Below are 18,530 nucleotides of genomic sequence, written 5' to 3'. Positions count from 1 at the left end.
TATTGCATCTACTTCAGAACTACAGAACTATTGCGTCTACTTCAGAAACTTCAGAAACTACTAATTAGACAGAAACGTCAGAACTTCAGAAACTTCAGAACTGGATGTTTTTACCATTTGGTTGCCCCGGTGATGTGGTATACCAGGACGAGATCCTCCACGCATAACTGTAGAACTGCAGCCTTTTGCAGAGGTTCGTCTTCCCTCGTATACTCGACATCAACGCCGATCGACCGAGAAAGCATGCCGCCGAGCCTCCTCCTGATCTCGCGGATCCTCTTGTCGGCTTCGTCTGGATTGCTGGTGCATACGACATCCAGCTTCTCCTTCTTCAGGTGGATATCAACCATGAGGGGCACGGTGTAGTCCTGCTTCTGCCTGGGGACCGAAACGTCGTTGTCGACCACCAGCGGCTCCTTGCCAGACGCCTCACCTTGGTGATGCTTGGCAGATGGAGGGGAGTTGCTCCACGATGCCTCCGCCATTCTCTTGGCAGACGGAGGGGATTTGCTCCACGATTCCTCCGCCATTGCCCTCCTGGCCAGCGATGGTGGAGGCAAAGGGGAGTTGCTTGATGGTGGAGGCAGAGGGAGGCAGAGGGAGGAAGATGGAGCGGCAATGGAATGAGGAGGGAGGCAGAGGGAGGCAGATTGAGCGGCAATGGAATAGGAGGGGAGTTCCCTGCGTCATGGGGAGTTGCCAGTGGAGGGGAGTCGTGGGGAGTTGCCAGTGGAGGGGAGACATGGGGAGTTGCCTCGAAAACTCAAACGTCCTGCCCTTTGGCCCTCGAAAAATCTGGAGGGGAGACGTGGGCCCTTTGGTTTGTCCTGTTTCTGAAACAAAACAAAAAAAATAACAGCCATATTTTGCTCTCACTACAACCATATTAAAAGATCAAAAATGGCACCAAAAAGTCACTGCAGCCATCCTAAATGGCACGAAAACAGCACCAAAACAACATCAGCCAAAACAGCAAAAAATGCATCCATCGATCGTTCTTTATTTTTTCTAACATTCCGTGTTCTGTGCAGTGAGATAGACACAACGCTACAAATGCAGGCTGACAACGCCCGCGATTTCATGACCATCAGGACAGACGGCGGCTTCATCCACGCTCCGGTCCCATGAGTCGAGTCGAAAGTAGTGATGCTATGTGTAGTTCTGAAACATTGATTGGCTCATGTTGTAATTAAACTTTAATGAATTGTATGTCTCTTTGGTTTGGACAGTCGTTCAACTTATATGTAATCGATGCTATTTATTACTAGGACCATGAATTGTGCTATTAATGTCTTGCTTTTCTCTTCCGATCCTTTTGTTGCATACTTATTTATTGCTTATGTATTGTCTGTTGTTTGGCTTGTGCATAGAGATGCCGTCGTATGTCGTGTACAAGGGTAAGGTTCCCGGAGTCTACGACGACTGGGAGGAGTGTCGGAGACAGGTTCACCGTTTCAGCGGTAACAGTTACAAAGGGTACACCACTAGGGCGGAGGCGGAATCTAGATACGCCCGCTATCTAGCAGGAGAGAGGACGGAGCGCTGGAGGAACCGGATGAAGACCAGTTTCATCGCGATGATGCTCATCGTGATGACCGCAACTCTCTTCTATGTGATGGTAGTTTAGATGATCGATATCGACTTGTAATGTGAAGACAAACTTGCTACTCGCGGTCTCGAGACTTGTAGTGTTCTATCTTTGTTCGGTCTTTTGAATTCGGAGACTAATATGATGAATTGTATTCGGAGAGCTATCTTCTATTGTATTCGAGGAATGTGCTGTTGCTGTGTGGTGCTGTCTATATTCTGTCCAATAATATATTTTGTAACCTGTGAAAATATCAGAAATTGCATTTTTTCGACCACCTCCAAATCACCTCAGTTTTGGCACACATGATCTCTTCCACAAACAAAACTAGGTTTCCAAGTTTTTGTATTTTTTTTAAAAAAATTGAATTTATAATGCCCTCTAGACTGACTGCTGAAAACATCGGTCTATGCCTCAAGGGGGCATTGTAAAATAATTTTTTTCAAAATTTTCTTGCATACACATGTTTTGCACATGTGGGTGACCATGTACAAGAAAATTTGGGTGATTTGGAGGTGGTGGAAAAATTCACGTTTTTTCAAAAACTGGCTTAAGTTAGACCAAATGGTCCCTCCGGGAATGCGGGCATTTTTTCGACCACCTCCAAATCACCTCAGTTTTGGCACACATGATCTCTTCCACAAACAAAACTAGGTTTCCAAGTTTTTGTATTTTTTTGAATTTTTTTGAATTTATAATGCCCTCTAGACTGACTGCTGAAAACATCGGTCTATGCCTCAAGGGGACCTGCATGCAAGAGTCGGGGACCTGCATGTGAATAGTGATTCATCAAGGCCTTGACAGCTACTGGCACAGCGGCTGCCGCCCGATTTGCATGCAGCGAAGATGAACGTGCATGGAGGTTTTTCAAAGATTTCCAAGCACACCCCAGTGGGCCCCGCTTATTTAAAAAATACGTCAGTCATTATTGCTCTGTAAATGAAGAATATGCATGATGATTATGAATATGCATGACAACCATAGTAAGGGTGAAGAATCATAGTGCCCAATTTGTCGAAATACATCATCATTCTTAAAGTTGGACATCAAATGATACACACAGAAAATGGAAACGAAAGATGTCGAACTAATACAGTAACATGGCAGTACAACCGCACTTCACTAAATTACTGTCACGATGAAATAGAATGCAAACACCACGTCACACAAAGCTGAATGGCACACGACTTTCTCTGGCTCATCGTTGGTTCATGCTGTATGTAGATATCACAGTTCAGCCTCGAGATCCTACACAGAAGAATACAATAAATCACATGGACATCAATTATGAGTAAAACACATGCAAAAAAATATGAACATATTTCGTACCTCTAGCAATTTAGCACATTTACGTCGATTGTGACCTGGTTTCTTGCAATATCCACAGATATTCTGTGATCTTGACTTCTTTGTCTTTGCCTGCAGCCTTTTCTTCGGTGCACCTCGTCCTGGCACATGCACGGGATCCAGAACCTTATCAACTTTCTGCGAGTGCGGCATCAACGGGCCAAACCTAATGCTGTTATGCTGAGCATTAGTTGACTCCTTGCTGTCAGCTTGTTCAAAACTTGATTGCTTGCCATGATGTTGTACTTGCAAAAGCATCTTTAGACGGTGATAGTCCTCATCAGAGTGGCGTGCCTGGAAACTTGCGGCGTGACTACAATTCCGCAACTCGCGGTACCTCTGCAGGCTTACCGAATAGTCATACATCTGGTTTTTTCTGGTAGGTGCGTATGCACATTTTGCATTCATAGTCCACCTAGTGGGAACGCAACAACCGGGCAGAATTGTTTGTTTTAAAATCCCCAATATGTAAAAAATGTGGGAACATGGTGTGCCTGCGCATTCCAGCTTACGGCAAGAACAACTCACCCTGTGCAAAAGACCTCCTTGCTCTTCAATGCGCACTCCAAACTTTTTATCCATTCTTTCCTACTTGGACACAACATAAGTGGAATCTTCTGATCCATCTAGTATCTCTCTAATCTGACATTTGCTGACAGCATCTATGCTCCATAAGACCATCTTAAAGACACTAGGTGTGAAAACTGTTGCGGCGTGTTTCTCAAGCGGCGAAGCATTTTCCTCTGTAAATGGAACGGACTGCAAGGCTTTGACGTCATGGAGAGCTTCGTTAATCCGTCGCGACGCAAGGCAACGCTCATAGTGCTCTAGCATTTCAAACAACGACATCTTACCCTCAAGATGCGTATGTAGCACAGAGTTCAAGCTCTCACTCCTCTGATTGCTGCTCAATCCTAGGAAACAACGCCCCTCAAGATATGGAGCACACCACAACTTTCTCATCTGATACATCTGATGCAGCCAAGACTCCTCACTGGTTACTTTATTCCGTTCTAAGAATTGTATCCATTTTATCTCATGCTCTTCAATGGAAGAAGTATCATAAATGAAAGATCTGAATTCCTCCTTTACATCGTCATCATGCAGATGGCGTACAATGTTCTGCTGAATGTGCCATATACATAGTCTATGGTTTGAGTCTGGCCAGACCACCCTTATTGCTCTCTGCATTGCAAGGTCCCCATCTGTGATCACAAATATCGGATGCTTCTGTGCCATGCAATCAGAAAAGGTCCGCAACATCCACTCGTATGCCTGGCTTGTTTCATGAGAAATTATACCACAGCCAAATATAACAGTGCTGCGGTGGTGATTCAACCCGACAAAAGGCACGAATGGCAGATTGTATTTGTTGGTTCTGTATGTGCTATCAAAAACAATGACGTCTCCGAAAGCCTCGTAGTCAAGTCGCGATTGACTATCAGCCCAGAACAGTCCCTTCAGATGGCCATGCTCGTCTACCAAGTACTTGAAGAAAAAATCCACATCTCGCTCTTGCCTCGCCATCATGTGCATGATCACCGTTTTAGCATCACCGACACTGATTGTCTCCTGCTTATTAGCATGGCAGAAATTATAAACGTCCCTCTTTATGCATCCAACCTTAGCAAATCCACCGTATTGAAAGCACAAAATATCCATAATACGGTATTTGCGGATCCCACATTTTTCCATGTCCGCAATGTCCGCTTTCTGCTCATCGCTAATTCGTCTGTGCGAACGCAGCAGACAAGAAAGATCCCGTGGGGCTAGAGGATGGCTGTGCTCATCGATGAAATCCTTGACAAACCACCGACCGGTTTCCTCCTGTCTCGTAATGACCAATTTAGCATTACACCCAACACGAGTTAAACTTCGTGGCCTCCTTTTTCTATCTTCCATCTTTCTTTTCATGTGCTTATCTTCGCGAAACCCTTGACGACTACACACAAATTTCCTTAAAATTATGTATTTGTTGGATCCATCCCACTCAACGTAGCTTTTCCTCACACTAAAACCTTTTTCAAGAGCATATTTGTTGTAGAATTCATAGCCTTCAGCCTCACTATCAAACATCTTGCTGACAACATTTACATACTCGAACATACTCTCATCACTTGCATACGCCATGTCTTCCTGCATATGACATGTGAGGGAAACCAATCATCAACATCTTTCTGTTTATCAATGTTGCAGGTGTAAAATAGCTCATAGGCAAAGACAAGTGCATGGAAAAGACTTTGCTGGTTTGACATGTGAGGGAAACCAATCATCAACGTCCAACAAGTAGTATCTCATCTTCCTTTAAACTATATTTCATGCGCTATGCAAACCTAAAGTGATGACTTTAATAAACTAAATTAAGTGAACTATGGAACCAGTATCTCATCTTCCTTTAGTATATCTCATCTCAAACGTCAACATCTTACTTAAACAAACATGATGCGATTAGCTCAAGAGAAACTATGCCACGATGAAGCTTTCCATTCGTTGTTCTAGTCCGTACCCGGATCTTGTGGGGTTGAGGTTGTACTGCATGCACGGTGGAGGGGCGCAACGGCCAAGAGAACGAGCAGAACGCCAAGCCGAATTCATACCTTAAGGATGGTACGCGCGAAGAGATGGGATCGCCCGCCGCGGTCGCCGCCGATTCAGCCGGCGCAGATCCGGCCTTCTTCTTCTTCGGTGACGGCGTGGGGGGCTGGGGTTGGTTGGGTGGAGGACGAGGACGATGAATTTATTCCTCTCGCCGGGCAGGTCGAGGACGGAGAAGGTCAGGAGCGGCGAGCGGCGACGAATAGATCGGAGGAGGATTCTGAACTGAATCGAGTAGACATGGATCTGGTCCTCAGGTGATCAGTTCAAGAAAAGATATTTCCCCCTGGACCATTATGCCCTTATCGCAATTAACATATTAAATTTAATCAATTAAAATTCCCCGCAAGATCTGACGGCTAATAAAAATCAGACGTGATCAGACATGTAAGTACTGCTAAGTACTCCGAGTACTAACCCAATCACCGTAAAACAGCTCTACATTCTTCTATGGTACAACGAATGAAAGAAAAACAAGACTACTACTGTACTCTACACAAAGGCATCAATAAAATGGTACAATGAAATTTCCCTTTTCTCCCCAATTTTTTGCGCGACAATGCACCGCGACGTTAATCATCACTAGATGATGCCCCGCACGTTGTTGCGGGAATATTTTGCAACATATTTTAATATGATTCGTTGTATGAATAATGAATAACTGAAGTAATAATATAAAAAGCTAAAACTGAAAATACATATAATTTATTATGTTTGATTACTATATAATTGTATTTTTTTATTAACTATAAATAGCATAGTAGAATGAAAATTCTCTTGGATGTTTGCATGTTGAGATGAGTCTTTTTTTCATGCATGTTTAATGATGAAGTGACATGCTTGCATGTTGGGAGACATATGATAGTGAAGGTGGGCCTTTTCTCATGCATGTTATGGGATGATGTGGCATGCTTGCATGTTGAGAAAAATAGTTAGTGGGGGTAGCTATTTAGATATAGAAGATGACATCAACAAACTGATCAGACTCAAGTGGAGCTCCACTGGCTGGCCTTCTCGAAGCCGTTGCGGCCGTAGTAATAGTCCTCCATGGCCTTCTGGATCTGGGCACGAGAGTTCATGACGAAGGGCCCCTGCTGCACCACTAGCTCGTTCAAGGGCTGACCTGCCGCCAGCATGAACCGCAGCCGCGCACCGGACCGGTTCCACACACTGAGCCCATCGCCAGTGCCGAGCACAAGGCAATGGTGGGCGCTCGCCGGCGCCGCGGCCTCCCTGCCAAATACACCCTCCCCTTTGATGATGTACACGAAAGCGTTCCAGCCCTTGGGGATTGGCTGGTGGAGTTGCGACCCTGGTTGCATTGTGAAGTCCATGTACATGGTTGGCGTCCGTGTGTAGACCGGCGACCGCACCCCGAAGGCCTCCCCGGCGATGATCCGCACCTTCACACCGTCCTTCTCGGCCTGGCTGATGTCCTTGCTCTCGAGCTCCTGGTACCGCGGCTTGATCCTAGCATTGTTCGAGCAATTAGTTTCGAGTGATTGGTCATTGTAATGTAAAGACGTTGACATCATATGATTCATATGATGTTTTTATAGATAGTAGATACATACATCTTGTCCTTGGAGGCGAGGTTGATCCAGAGCTGCAGGCCCTTCTGCACGCCGTCAGATGCCGGCATCTCCGAGTGCACGATGCCGCGGCCAGCCGTCATCCACTGGTCAGGAACCCAGCATTCGGGTCGCAATGTTAGTTCAAGTCAAGATAGAATGAATGGGCCAAGTGCATGTGATGGTTTGTGTGAACAAATTGGATGAGTAGGTCAGACCTGCACATCTCCGGTCCTGATGGTGCCCTTGCGCCCCGAGAAGTCCTGGTGGGTGAAGGCCCCCTGCATAGTCAGAAACGAAAAACAGAAGCAAGCATTTCAGCAAACAGCTTGCGGGCAACATCAACATGGTGCAGGCAGAAGGGAACAGAGCACTAGATGGAAGAAGCAGAGCATGTTGGGATGCGTACGTCGAGCATGTAGGTGACGGTCTCGAAGCCCCGGTGGGGGTGGTCGGGGAAGCCGGCGGGCTTGGAGACGGAGAACTCGTCCAGCAGGAGGAACGGGTCCAGGTTCGGGACCTCGTGCCTGCAGCAGCAGCAGCATCAAGAAAAGACAAACAGAGGTCGACCCATCAGAAATTCAGAGTTGATTCATCCGTCTTGCGCGGTTGAGAGAGGGATTGGTGTCGTACCGGCCGATGCTCCGGCGGACGGTGGCGCCGTCCGCCTCGGACTGGGACAACGAGAGCACCTTCTTCACCACCTTCCTCGGAGTCTGGAACGAGACGGACGAGGAAGAGGAAGACATGATCGCTGGTGGGAACAAGAAGACGACCGTCAGACCAAGAACCAGGAGGAGGAAGAGGGCCAGGCACAGAAAAGGTCTGGTGTTGTTGGCGCTACTTCTAGAGAGCTTGAGCTTGTCTTTCTGGACGCAAGAGGAACACGACGGCTGCCGTTGAAATTAGTGACGCGCACGAGCGCCCTATAAATAGGGGAAGAAGAGGAGGAGGAGCTGCCTCAGCATCTTCGTCGCTGTGAGGTCAGGTGAGGTGAGGTGGTGGATCATGGTCGTTGACCAGGTTGCTGCGCGCGCGCGGCTGCTTTCTTTCTTCTATCTTTTTCAATTCAATTCAAAGGGGCTGCGGCTGCTTCGGAGCTCAGGTGGGTCTGGTGGACGCGGGCGACGACGACGTGCTGCCGTGCGCCGGTCGTCACCACGCCGCCGAACCAGAATATTATGGTTATGCAACACATCTACATTCGTTGCAAATAAAAGGTTAAAAATTGATCTTCACGCTGCTAACTAACCTTGGGGAAAGTTGTACGTATTAATCAGCGCTTGTCCGTCGAGCTTTCTCACAAGTGCATGTAAGCTTTAATTTCCTTGAGAATCAATGCAACATGTCTCATCTTTAGACAACAAACACATTACATGCTCACAACATGTTCAAACACTCAAGGGAGGCAACATAAAAACTTCACTACTACCTCTCTCTCAGTTTACAGGGCGTGCGCGTACCCCTAGGTCGTCAATTTGACCAATCTAATACAAGTCATATATTACAAAAAATATACCAACATAAACTTCGGAGTTTCTACTTTCAAAAGGTATAATTTTTGTGTTATATAATTTATATTAGGGTGATAAAATTGGCAACCTAGATATACGCGTAGGACTTGTAAACTGAAACGGAGGTAGTATTTGAGAAAAGCGTTCTTTGTCGATTCAGGCTCAATGACAACGAATCTGACTCGCCAAAGACCCGGTAGGAGTTGATTCATTGCGCTTCCTAGCACGATGCCTCGTCCTTCTACCCACTCCTTATCAGTTGTCTCTGCAACCACCACCACTCGCCGGAGCCATGAAACCTTAGTATATGTTATACACCACTTCCCTTCTAAACTTGTAGGATAGGAGAAGAGAAAAACAAACTGTCACAACACCCCAACATACGCACATCTTCTTTCTTCGTGGAGAGAAAAACACAAGTAGTAGTTTGGCCCATTTGGGGAAAAAAATGGAAGACGTGGCCTCACCGGAGAGATACATCATTCTCTAATCTATTTGAGCAAGCTAAGGAGAGAGAGACGGGGAGTTGTATGCAAGCAAAGAGAAACAGTCGATCAAGAAGTGCTCGTCCGTTGATGTATGGATGTGGCATCTAACATTTAGCAGCTCTATTGATTCCTGAAAAAATAACCTTTAGAAATCGCTACATTGCGAGTGTAGCGATTCGGTGTCCAGACTCATCTGCACCCGATCAAAAAAAAAATCGAAAACAATACTACAAAAATACACAAAATTCCAATTTTTTTTCCTAAGATAGACAATTTATTGCGTGAGGTTCTCTCCAAATATTAGCTCATTTGGAAATCTGAGTAACTCTCAGCAAAAAAGATAAATCGGGTCAAAACAGTACATGAGCATTAAACTGTTTTACAGACCCCGAATTTGTCTTTTTTGCCGAGAGTTGCTCAGTTGCCCAAATCATATGAAAATTGGGTCGAACCTCACGCACCAAATTGTCTACCATGGGAAAACAAATTGGAATTTTTTGAATTTTTCTAGTATTTGTTTTGAATTTTTTATTCAACACGGGTGCAGATGAGCCCGGACTCAGAAAAGGATTTTCACTACATTGCCCTTTACATTTTTAAGGCTCTAAAGCTAGTGTGCAAAGTGAGTTTCCCTAAAAACTAGAACCTTTATAATTGTCTCTCTTCTATTATTCCTCCCGTGTGTGCACTCGCGCATGCATATACACTTTAATTGCATTTGCAAAAAAATACACTCTAATTGATGTTAAATTTCACATAAATATGGACCAAACATTTCACATCAACTTTACACACTTCAATACATTTCAAATCTATAATTTTATATTTTAAATTCAATTTAAACATAGCATAGGTTTCATACGCATGAACGACCGTGATCCAAAACCAAAGTTCTACCAAAAGCAAGTCATGCACAATCTATCAAATATCATTGGCTTCACATGGTCCTCCCCAACTATGCATCTCCCTCCTTCGAAGTGTGCGCCGCTCCCTCCTCTGAAGTTTGTGCCACCGGTCAACATGGTGCTCGTGTCTTTGCTGTTAATACATATGGGTTATTCGAAATCTTCAATTTGGTGGATGTGTTAAAACAAATATGATTGTTTGGTTTCTCTGGTTTGCTATACGTTTTTTGTCTACATTTTTCTGTATCTTTTAATCTACAGAATCAACATATTACGTTCCTTGAGGTCGTGTGTTTATCCTCTATTCCCCTGTCCTCAAGCTCTAGTGTCTTTTTTTGTTTTTTGCTTTTTTTCTTCTCTTTGATTTTTTTCTTGGTCTTTTTTACCATGCTTTGTGGTTTTTGGTCTAGTTTCCCTTATAAACCCGGTCACTATGTCTTTTCTATCTTAATGAAAGACAAACCTCAACCCTTGCTCTGTTAAAAAATATCTACAGAGTCAACATGTCCAATAAATCCAAAAAAATTATAACTTCAGAGATGAGCTACAACTTTAGCCAAGATACTGTCTTTTTTGTCTTGTAATTAAATTGGTCTAACTTCAGTTCAAGTCAGACAAGACAACATATGCATAAGATGCCTTAGATATTTCATCCTATACAATCCTATATATGTTTTTATCTTGAGAAAAGCTCATTAAGATGGCCAAGAGCTAAGCTCAACTCTGACTATGAAATATGTCAGTCTTTTAGGATAAGTAATTTGGAAAATACATATCTTCTAAACCAGCATTCAAAAAATTATGTGGTTTTGTGGTTCATGATATAGCTCATCAAAAGCACTGCAACAGACATCCTACCCAATATGTCTGCGCGCACAACACTATGTTTAATAGCACTCCGCGTTGCTATCAAATAATGATACACGATAATAGCTCTCTGAATTTCCGCCAAACAATGATACACGGCAATAGCACTCTGAATTACTATCAAACATCTATAAGAACTCTGTACATTGTTTCACAAGATCATGTAATCTGGCAGAAATCCAGAGATAATAAAATCTGGTGGCAACAATTAAATTTCAGCTGACAAAAACAATTAAATTTCAGCATTATTGTAACCGACCCATACATTGTACACAGATCATCTGTAATCATCTGCATCTACAATTTCATCACTACACTATACATTCGGATAGAACAACATCATGTCCTTGTGCCGCCCCCACCTAGCATATGCACACAAGCATCCACGAACTTGATCTTCCCACAGCATCAGGCTCACCGCCAGCTTCTTGTACATGATTAGGAGTCATAGTTTTCATGCACAATAGTTTTTTTTTAGAAAAGGAGAATGACCCCCGGCCTCTGCATCGTTCATGCACAATAGTGCTTTCCAGTCTAGACTTTAGAGGTCGGCAGCCTCATATTGAGGGTCTTGTTCTGCTCGGCCTGCTTCATCGTCATGATCCTTACTGCATCATGAGAGAATAACGCCGTCGAGAAGCAATGTACGGGTAACGCTTCGGCAGCCTCATGTTGGTGGCTCATATTTATTTAAGAGTAAAATCCACCACTGGTCCTAGAAGTATTCAAGGTGTGTCACTTTAGTCCTAAAACTATGAAAACGCATATCTGAGTCCTACTTCTTTCTAAAGTGTGCCACCACCGGTCCTAAACTCGCCGGAGCAAGCCTGACCTGCACCCGTGGCAATTTGACCTTTGCCACGTCCAATTGAAAGGCTACGTTGGAAAAACAACTCCACTGGATACATTGCAATAGACCCCTTGAATTTCTTACCCTCGTATTGTGCCCCCACTCTGCTTCTCTAGCACACGTACAAGTCAGAGGTGACTGGGGCGCAACGGCAGCCGGCGGAGGTCGCCAGAAGCAGGCGGCCGGCAGAGGTCGCCGGAAGCAGGCGGCCGGCGGAGCGGGTGCGTGGCGCGGATGGCTCCACAGCGACGTGTCCTTGGCGACCCCCCACCAGTGTACGGTACGACCCTAGCCCCCATGAGTTTAGGACCGGCGGTGACACACTTTAGAAAGAAGTAGGACTCAAATATGTGTTTTCATAGTTTTAGGACTAAAGTGACACACCTCGAATACTTTTAGGACCAATGGTGGATTTTACTCTTTATTTAAATTATTTTCACCTGTTCAAATCTGAATCGCTTGAGTGTGCAGCATGTTCTCCCCCCCCCCCTACTTGAAATCCACCCATTATGTATCCTTGCTCTCCTTGCCCAATTCTATGATGAAACAATTTCCTTTTTTATGACCAAACAGTCATTATTAACTTCCTCCTCATTACAAACTTGTATTGCATCACATTCTTTCCTATAAACAAGTAAAAAAGAACAAAATCGAAGAAGAACAAGACTACTACGGCACTCTACACAAAGGCATCAATGTAATGGTAAAATGCAATCTCCCATTCCTCCCTGATCATTTGCACGACAATGCACAATGACGTTGATCATCATCACATCGAGACACTGATGAGAATCAGGCGGAGCTCCACTGGCTGGCCTTCTCGAAGCCGTTGCGTCCGTAGTAATAGTCCTGCATGGCCTGCTGGATCTGGGCACGAGAGTTCATGACGAAGAGCCCCTGCTGCACCACTGGCTCATTCAACGGCTGCCCTGCCGCCAGCACGAACCGCAGCTGCGCGCCAGACCGTTTCCACACGCTAAGCCCGTTGCCGGCACCAAGCACGAGGCAATGGTGCGCGCTCGCCGGTGCATCGCCCTCCCCACCAAATACACCCTCCCCCTCGATGATGTACACGAAAGCGTTCCAGCCCTCGGGGATCGGCTGGTGGAGCTGCGACCCTGGTTGCATTGTGAAGTCCATGTATATTGTTGGTGTGCGTGTGTAGACTGGCGACTGCACCCCGAAGGCCTCCCCTGCGATGATCCGCACCTTCACACCATGCTTCTCAGCCTGGCTAATGTCCTTCTTGAGCTCCTGGTACCGTGGCTCGATCCTAGCATTGTTCGAGCAATTAGTGTCAAGTGATTGGTCATTGTAATGCAAAGAAGTTGATCTCCTATTATTCTTATGATCTTTTTTTAGATAGTAGATTTCATATACAAACAATCGTTGATATGATACATACATCTTGTCCTTGGAGGCGAGGTTGATCCAGAGCTGTAGGCCCTTCTGCACGCCGTCGGAAGCCGGCATCTCCGAGTGCACGATGCCGCGGCCAGCCGTCATCCACTGGTCAGGAACCGAGCATTCAGATCGCAATGTTAGTTCAAGTCAAGATAGAATGAATGGGCCAAGTGCATGAGATGGTTTGTCCGAACAAATTGGATGGGTAGGTCGCACCTGCACATCTCCGGTCCTGATGGTGCCCTTGCGCCCAGTGAAGTCCTGGTGGGTGAAGGCCCCCTGCATGCATCGTCAGAAAACCCAAAAGACAAGAAAGCATTTCAGCAAACACCTCGCAGGCAACACGATGGAGCAGAAAAAGATGGAAGAAGCGGAGCATCGGTGCTTACGTCGAGCATGTAGGTCACGGTCTCGAAGCCCCGGTGAGGATGGTCAGGGAATCCGCCGGGCTTGGAGACGGAGAACTCGTCGAGCAGGAGGAACGGGTCCAGGTTCCGGAGCTCGTGCCTGCAGCAGCAGCATCAAGAAGAGACAGGCTGAGGTCAAGGACGGCTTCCCATAATGAGAAATTCAGAATTCATCGCGATTGGTGTCTTACCCGCCGATGCTCCGGCGGACGGTGGCGCCGTCCCCCTCGGCCTGGGATAGCGACATCACCTTCTTCACCACCTTCCTCGGATTCTCGAACGGCACGGACGAGGAAGACGAAGACGATGAAGAAGACATGGTCGCTGGTGGGAACAAGAAGACGGCCGTCACAACAAGAATCGCAATTAGGAGTAGCAGGAAGAGGAGAGGTCTGGTCTTGGCGCTACTTCTAGAGCTTGTCTTTCTGGCGAGGCGCGCGAGTGCCATATGAATAGGGGAAGAAGGGGAAGATGAGAAGAGGGGGAGGTGCTGCCTCAGCATCTTGGTTCGTCGCCGCTGGGTGAGGGGAGGGGAGGTGAGGTGCTGGATCATGGTGGATGCCGGCGGTATATAAACGGCGAGCGGGATGATGGTCGTTGACCAGGGTGCTGCGCGCGCGCGGCTGCTTTCTTTCCTTCTTTCTTATAAAATTCCTTTTCAAAGGGGCTGCGGCAGCTTCGGCTTCCGGAGCAGGTGGGTGGACGCGGACGACGAAGACGACGTGCTGCCGTGCGGCGGTCGTCACTCGTCGCCACGCCGCAGCCCCACGATAATTATGGCTATGCAACAGATCCACATCCACCATCAAAGGAAACCAACATATGGAACAACATGATTTCAAAAAGAAAAAACATATGGAACAACATAGACAAACGACAAAAAACACATATGCCACATATATTCAATCCATAGAACATCGATGTCCAAAATCTCCATCAAAGGCGTTAACTCAGGGCATGCTCATTGGATTATGCAACTAATATAATTTGTGGCGGGCACACCACTATTTGGATTAACAGTGTCATGAGGCCTTATTTTGCAAATGATAGGGGCCTCCGGCAAGGTGATCTCATCTTCCCCTTATGTTTAACTATAAGTTGGATGTTGAGATGGCCGACATCACTATCATTTTGATTAAGAATGGCTAACCTCGGGGGTAAAGCTGTATTAATCAGTGCTTGCCCTCCGAGCTTTTGCACATGTTCACCATGGGCTTTTATCTCTCCTGGAGGGCAATCATGCGGGATTTGACAACCACCGTAGTACTTCCAATAGGAATTCTGATGATAAGAGAAAGAAGTATAGGTTGGTTAAGTAGAAGCACATGTGCAAGCCCAAAAATCCTTAGGAGTAAATACCTCAATGCTAACTCTAGAGGGGGCTCTTGATTTTTGCAAAGCAATTGTTAAGGTTAGAGACAAATTTAGATCCCACATCAAATTTTGTGTCGGCAATGGTGTCGCCACTCGGTTCCAACTAGACTCGTGGCATGGGGATGGCCCCCTTAACATGCTCTACCCTGACCTGATGTGAATCCAAAGATTACCATTTATGAGCTTTCTGCAAATAACTAGGACCTTGCTTTCCGCTGCTCGCTTTCACCAAAAGAATTAGTTAAGTGGTAATCCCTTACTACCCTTTTTCCTTCTTCCTCTGCCGAAAATGACCGTAAACTTTGGCCCCACTCATCCTCTCATAAATTTTGCATTAAAGCTCTATATCTCAGACTTGTCCAGAGCAGGCATACTCGTAAACTTTTAGGGGTTTGGTTGGCTCATATAACACCTAAGATCAAAAAAATGTGGCAAGCCCTCTTGAGTGATCATATTTTGAAATGTAATGGCACGTTGGGTGTGGCATGTTCTCTTTGGGGAGAGAATGAAGACATGGGACATATTCTACTTAGATGTGTCTTGGCAACATTCTTTTGGAGTAGTGTTCAATCGTGGCTGAATGCGCGATGGAACCCTATATAATTTTTCTCAGCTTTTTCCTCTTCTTGCTAATGTCTCTTGAATAATTTATCTTGTCTTATGAATGGTATTTGCCACACAATCTGGGTCACTTTGGACTACCCATAACAAATTTAACATTGAACATGTTGCCCTAACCATCCATTTGAGTGTTTGTTTAAAATGGTGGCCTTTTTATAGTAGTCAAACTGCTTGTTAAAGCCAAGGACGCTGATGGAATTACCTTGGTGATCGCCAAGATTCACTCCACCGCCAACAACCTCCTCCCTTCTGATCCATCTTAGCTATTGTTTCTCGGTCTTGAAGGCTTCCATACAGACCATATCTCCATTTAGCTTTTTTCAGTGTTATTGCTAGTCTATCATTTTGACTTTGGACTTTTGTTACCTGATGCCTTAATGTGTCTTGTGGCTGACTCTGCCATGTGCAGCTTTATGTATAAAGTCTGAGCTATAAGCCTTTTCTCTAAAAAAAAAGAATCAATGCAACATGTCTCATCTTTAGACAACAATTAAACACCCCAAATCCTTGCAACATGTTCAAATACTCAAGGCAACATAAAAACTTCACTATTTGAGAAAAGCAATCTTTATCGATTCAGGCTCGATGACAACGAATCTGACTCGCCAAAGACCCATGAGGAGTTGATTCAACTGACATGAACCAATTCTCCATAGTCCCATCATCTCCCCATAGCTCGATGGTGCTACAAACTCAAGATCCAACCGCACGTCGAGGTTTCTTTCTTCATGTCTCATTACTCTCTCGCCGTGTAGACCATGGATGCCTTGCGCTTCCGAACACGATGCCTCATCCTTCTACCCACTCCTCATATGTTATCTCTGCAGCCACCACTGCTTGCCGGAGCCATGAGCCCTTGGTATACATCCCTTCCCTTATAAACTTGGACGGTAGGAGAAGAGGAAAATTGGCGTAGCACCCCAACATGTGCGCATGTTCTTCGTGAAGAGAAAAATAGATAACATGGAGACAGTAGTAGTTGGGCCGATTGGGAGAGAAAAATGGAAGACGTCGCCTCTCCGGAGAGATGCTTCGCTCTCTAGTCTGTTTGAGCAAGCTAGGGGGAGAAAGATGAGGAGTAGTATGCAAGCAAAGAGAAGCAGACACATGCGAGACTTGGAGGAGACCAACAAGTGCTCGGCCGTGGACGTATGGCCGGCACGTGTGGCGTCTGACATTTAGAGCAACTCTAGTAGATTCCTAAAAAGACAACCTTTAAAACGGGTTACATTGTCCTTTACATGTAGAGCAGCTCTAGTAGATTCATAAAATGATGCATGCTCAGCAAAGTGAGTTTCCCTAAAAACTACAACATTTATAACTGTCTCTCTTCTATTCCTCCTGTGTGTGTGCGCGCGCGCACATATACACTTTAGTTGATGTTAAATTTCACAAAAACATGGACCAAACGTTTCATTCCACTGTACACACTTCTATACATTTCAAATATATAATTTCACATTTAAAGATAGCATATGTTTCATACGCATGAATGATCGTCATCCAAAACCGAAGTTCTACCAATAGGAAATCATGGCGATCTATCAAATGTCGTTGGCTTCACTTGGTCCTCCCCGACTGTGCATCCCCCGCTCTTTCAAAGTGTGCACCGCTCCCTCCTCCGAAGTTTGTGCCACCGGTCAACATGGTGCTCATATCTTTGCCATGAATACATATGGGTTATTTCAAATCTTCAGTTTGATGGATGTGTTAAAAAAATGTGATTGTTTGGTTTCTTTGGTTTGCTATAAGTTTTTTAAAATATTATTTTGTATCTTTTAATCTACAGAATCAACAGATGATGTTCGTTGAGGTCGTGTGTGTTTCCTTTAATCCCCTATCCCCAAGCTCTATTGTGCTTTTCTTTTCTCTTTGATTTTTCTTGCTCTTTTTTACCAGGCTTTGTGGTTTTTGGTCTAGTTTCGCTTATAAATTGGGTCACTATGTTTTTTTATCTATCTTAATAAAATCGACAGACCTCAACCGTTGTATTGTTTAATTTTTTTTACAGATTAGCGTGTCCAATAAATCCATTTATCTAAAACTTCATAAATGAGCTACAACATTAGCGAAGATGCCGTCTTTTTTGTCTTGTAATTAAATTGGTCTAGTTTCAGTTCATGTCAGACAACACAATATGTGCATAAGATGCCTAGATATTTCATCCTATGCAATCCTATAGATGTTTTCATCTTGAGAAAACCTCATTAAGATGGCCAAGAGCTAAGCTCAACTTTGACTATGAAATATGCCAGCCTTTTAGGACAGGTAATTCGGAAAATACATATCTTCTAAACCATCATGATAAAAATTCTGAAACATGCACAAACAGCCCAGCCTCAAAGATAGCTAGGACTTTGTATACATAGCTCATAAAAAACACTGCAACAGATAGTCAGGCATGCTACCCAATCTGTCCGCACGCACAACACTAAGTTTAATAGCACCCTGAATTCCCATCAAACAATGATACACGGTAATAGCACTCTGAAATTCCATCAAACAATGATACACGGTAATAGCACTCTGAATTGCTATCAAACATTCATAATAACTTTGTACACTGTTTCACAAGATTGAGAGGTCCAGAGATAATAAAATCTGGCGGCAACAATTACAAAAATTCAGCTGACAAAAACAATTAAATTTCAGCATTTTTGTAACAGATCCATACATTGTACACAGATCCTTCAAAACCATCTGCATCTACACAATTTGATGACTACATGATAGACTATACACTGGAATAAAACAACATCATGTCCTTGTGCAGCCCCCACCTAGCATATGCACACAAGCATCCACGAACTTGATCTTCCTGCATCTGCATTGTACAAGGTTAGGAGCCCTAGTTTTCATGTGCAATAGTGCTTTCCTGTCCAGACTTCAGAGCTCGACAGTCTCCTCTTGAGGGTCCATTCTGCTCGGCCTACTTCATCCTCATCATCCTCACTGCATCATGAGAGAATAACGCGCTGCCAAGTAGCAATGGATCAATA

General features: G+C 44.8%; 2 protein-coding genes across 2 annotated transcripts in view; both read right to left on the bottom strand.

The window, feature by feature from the left end:
• Positions 1–5,951: 5,951 nt before the first annotated feature.
• Positions 5,952–18,530, bottom strand: part of LOC125553130 (pirin-like protein) — a 45,624-nt gene continuing 33,045 nt past the window's right edge. Inside the window, exons 2-6 of the mRNA XM_048716917.1 lie at positions 7,511–7,628; positions 7,320–7,382; positions 7,105–7,208; positions 6,493–7,000; positions 5,952–6,111 (exon numbers count right to left, since the gene is read on the bottom strand). Coding sequence (XP_048572874.1) covers positions 6,517–7,000; positions 7,105–7,208; positions 7,320–7,382; positions 7,511–7,628 — 769 coding nt within the window. The 3' untranslated portion in view covers positions 5,952–6,111; positions 6,493–6,516. The remainder of the gene's footprint in view (positions 6,112–6,492; positions 7,001–7,104; positions 7,209–7,319; positions 7,383–7,510; positions 7,629–18,530) is intronic.
• LOC125553129 (pirin-like protein) lies at positions 12,281–14,142 on the bottom strand. Its single transcript, XM_048716914.1, has 5 exons — positions 13,728–14,142; positions 13,519–13,636; positions 13,346–13,408; positions 13,131–13,234; positions 12,281–12,998 (listed from the first exon to the last, which is right to left on the bottom strand). Exons 1-5 carry the CDS (start codon positions 14,087–14,089, stop codon positions 12,518–12,520), a joined length of 1,128 nt encoding a protein of 375 aa, XP_048572871.1. The 5' UTR covers positions 14,090–14,142; the 3' UTR covers positions 12,281–12,517.

The sequence above is a fragment of the Triticum urartu genome, chromosome 4 (assembly GCF_003073215.2).
Source record: "Triticum urartu cultivar G1812 chromosome 4, Tu2.1, whole genome shotgun sequence".
In the NCBI taxonomy this organism is placed as follows: Eukaryota; Viridiplantae; Streptophyta; class Magnoliopsida; order Poales; family Poaceae; genus Triticum; species Triticum urartu.
This window is presented reverse-complemented; position numbering and strand designations above follow the sequence as displayed.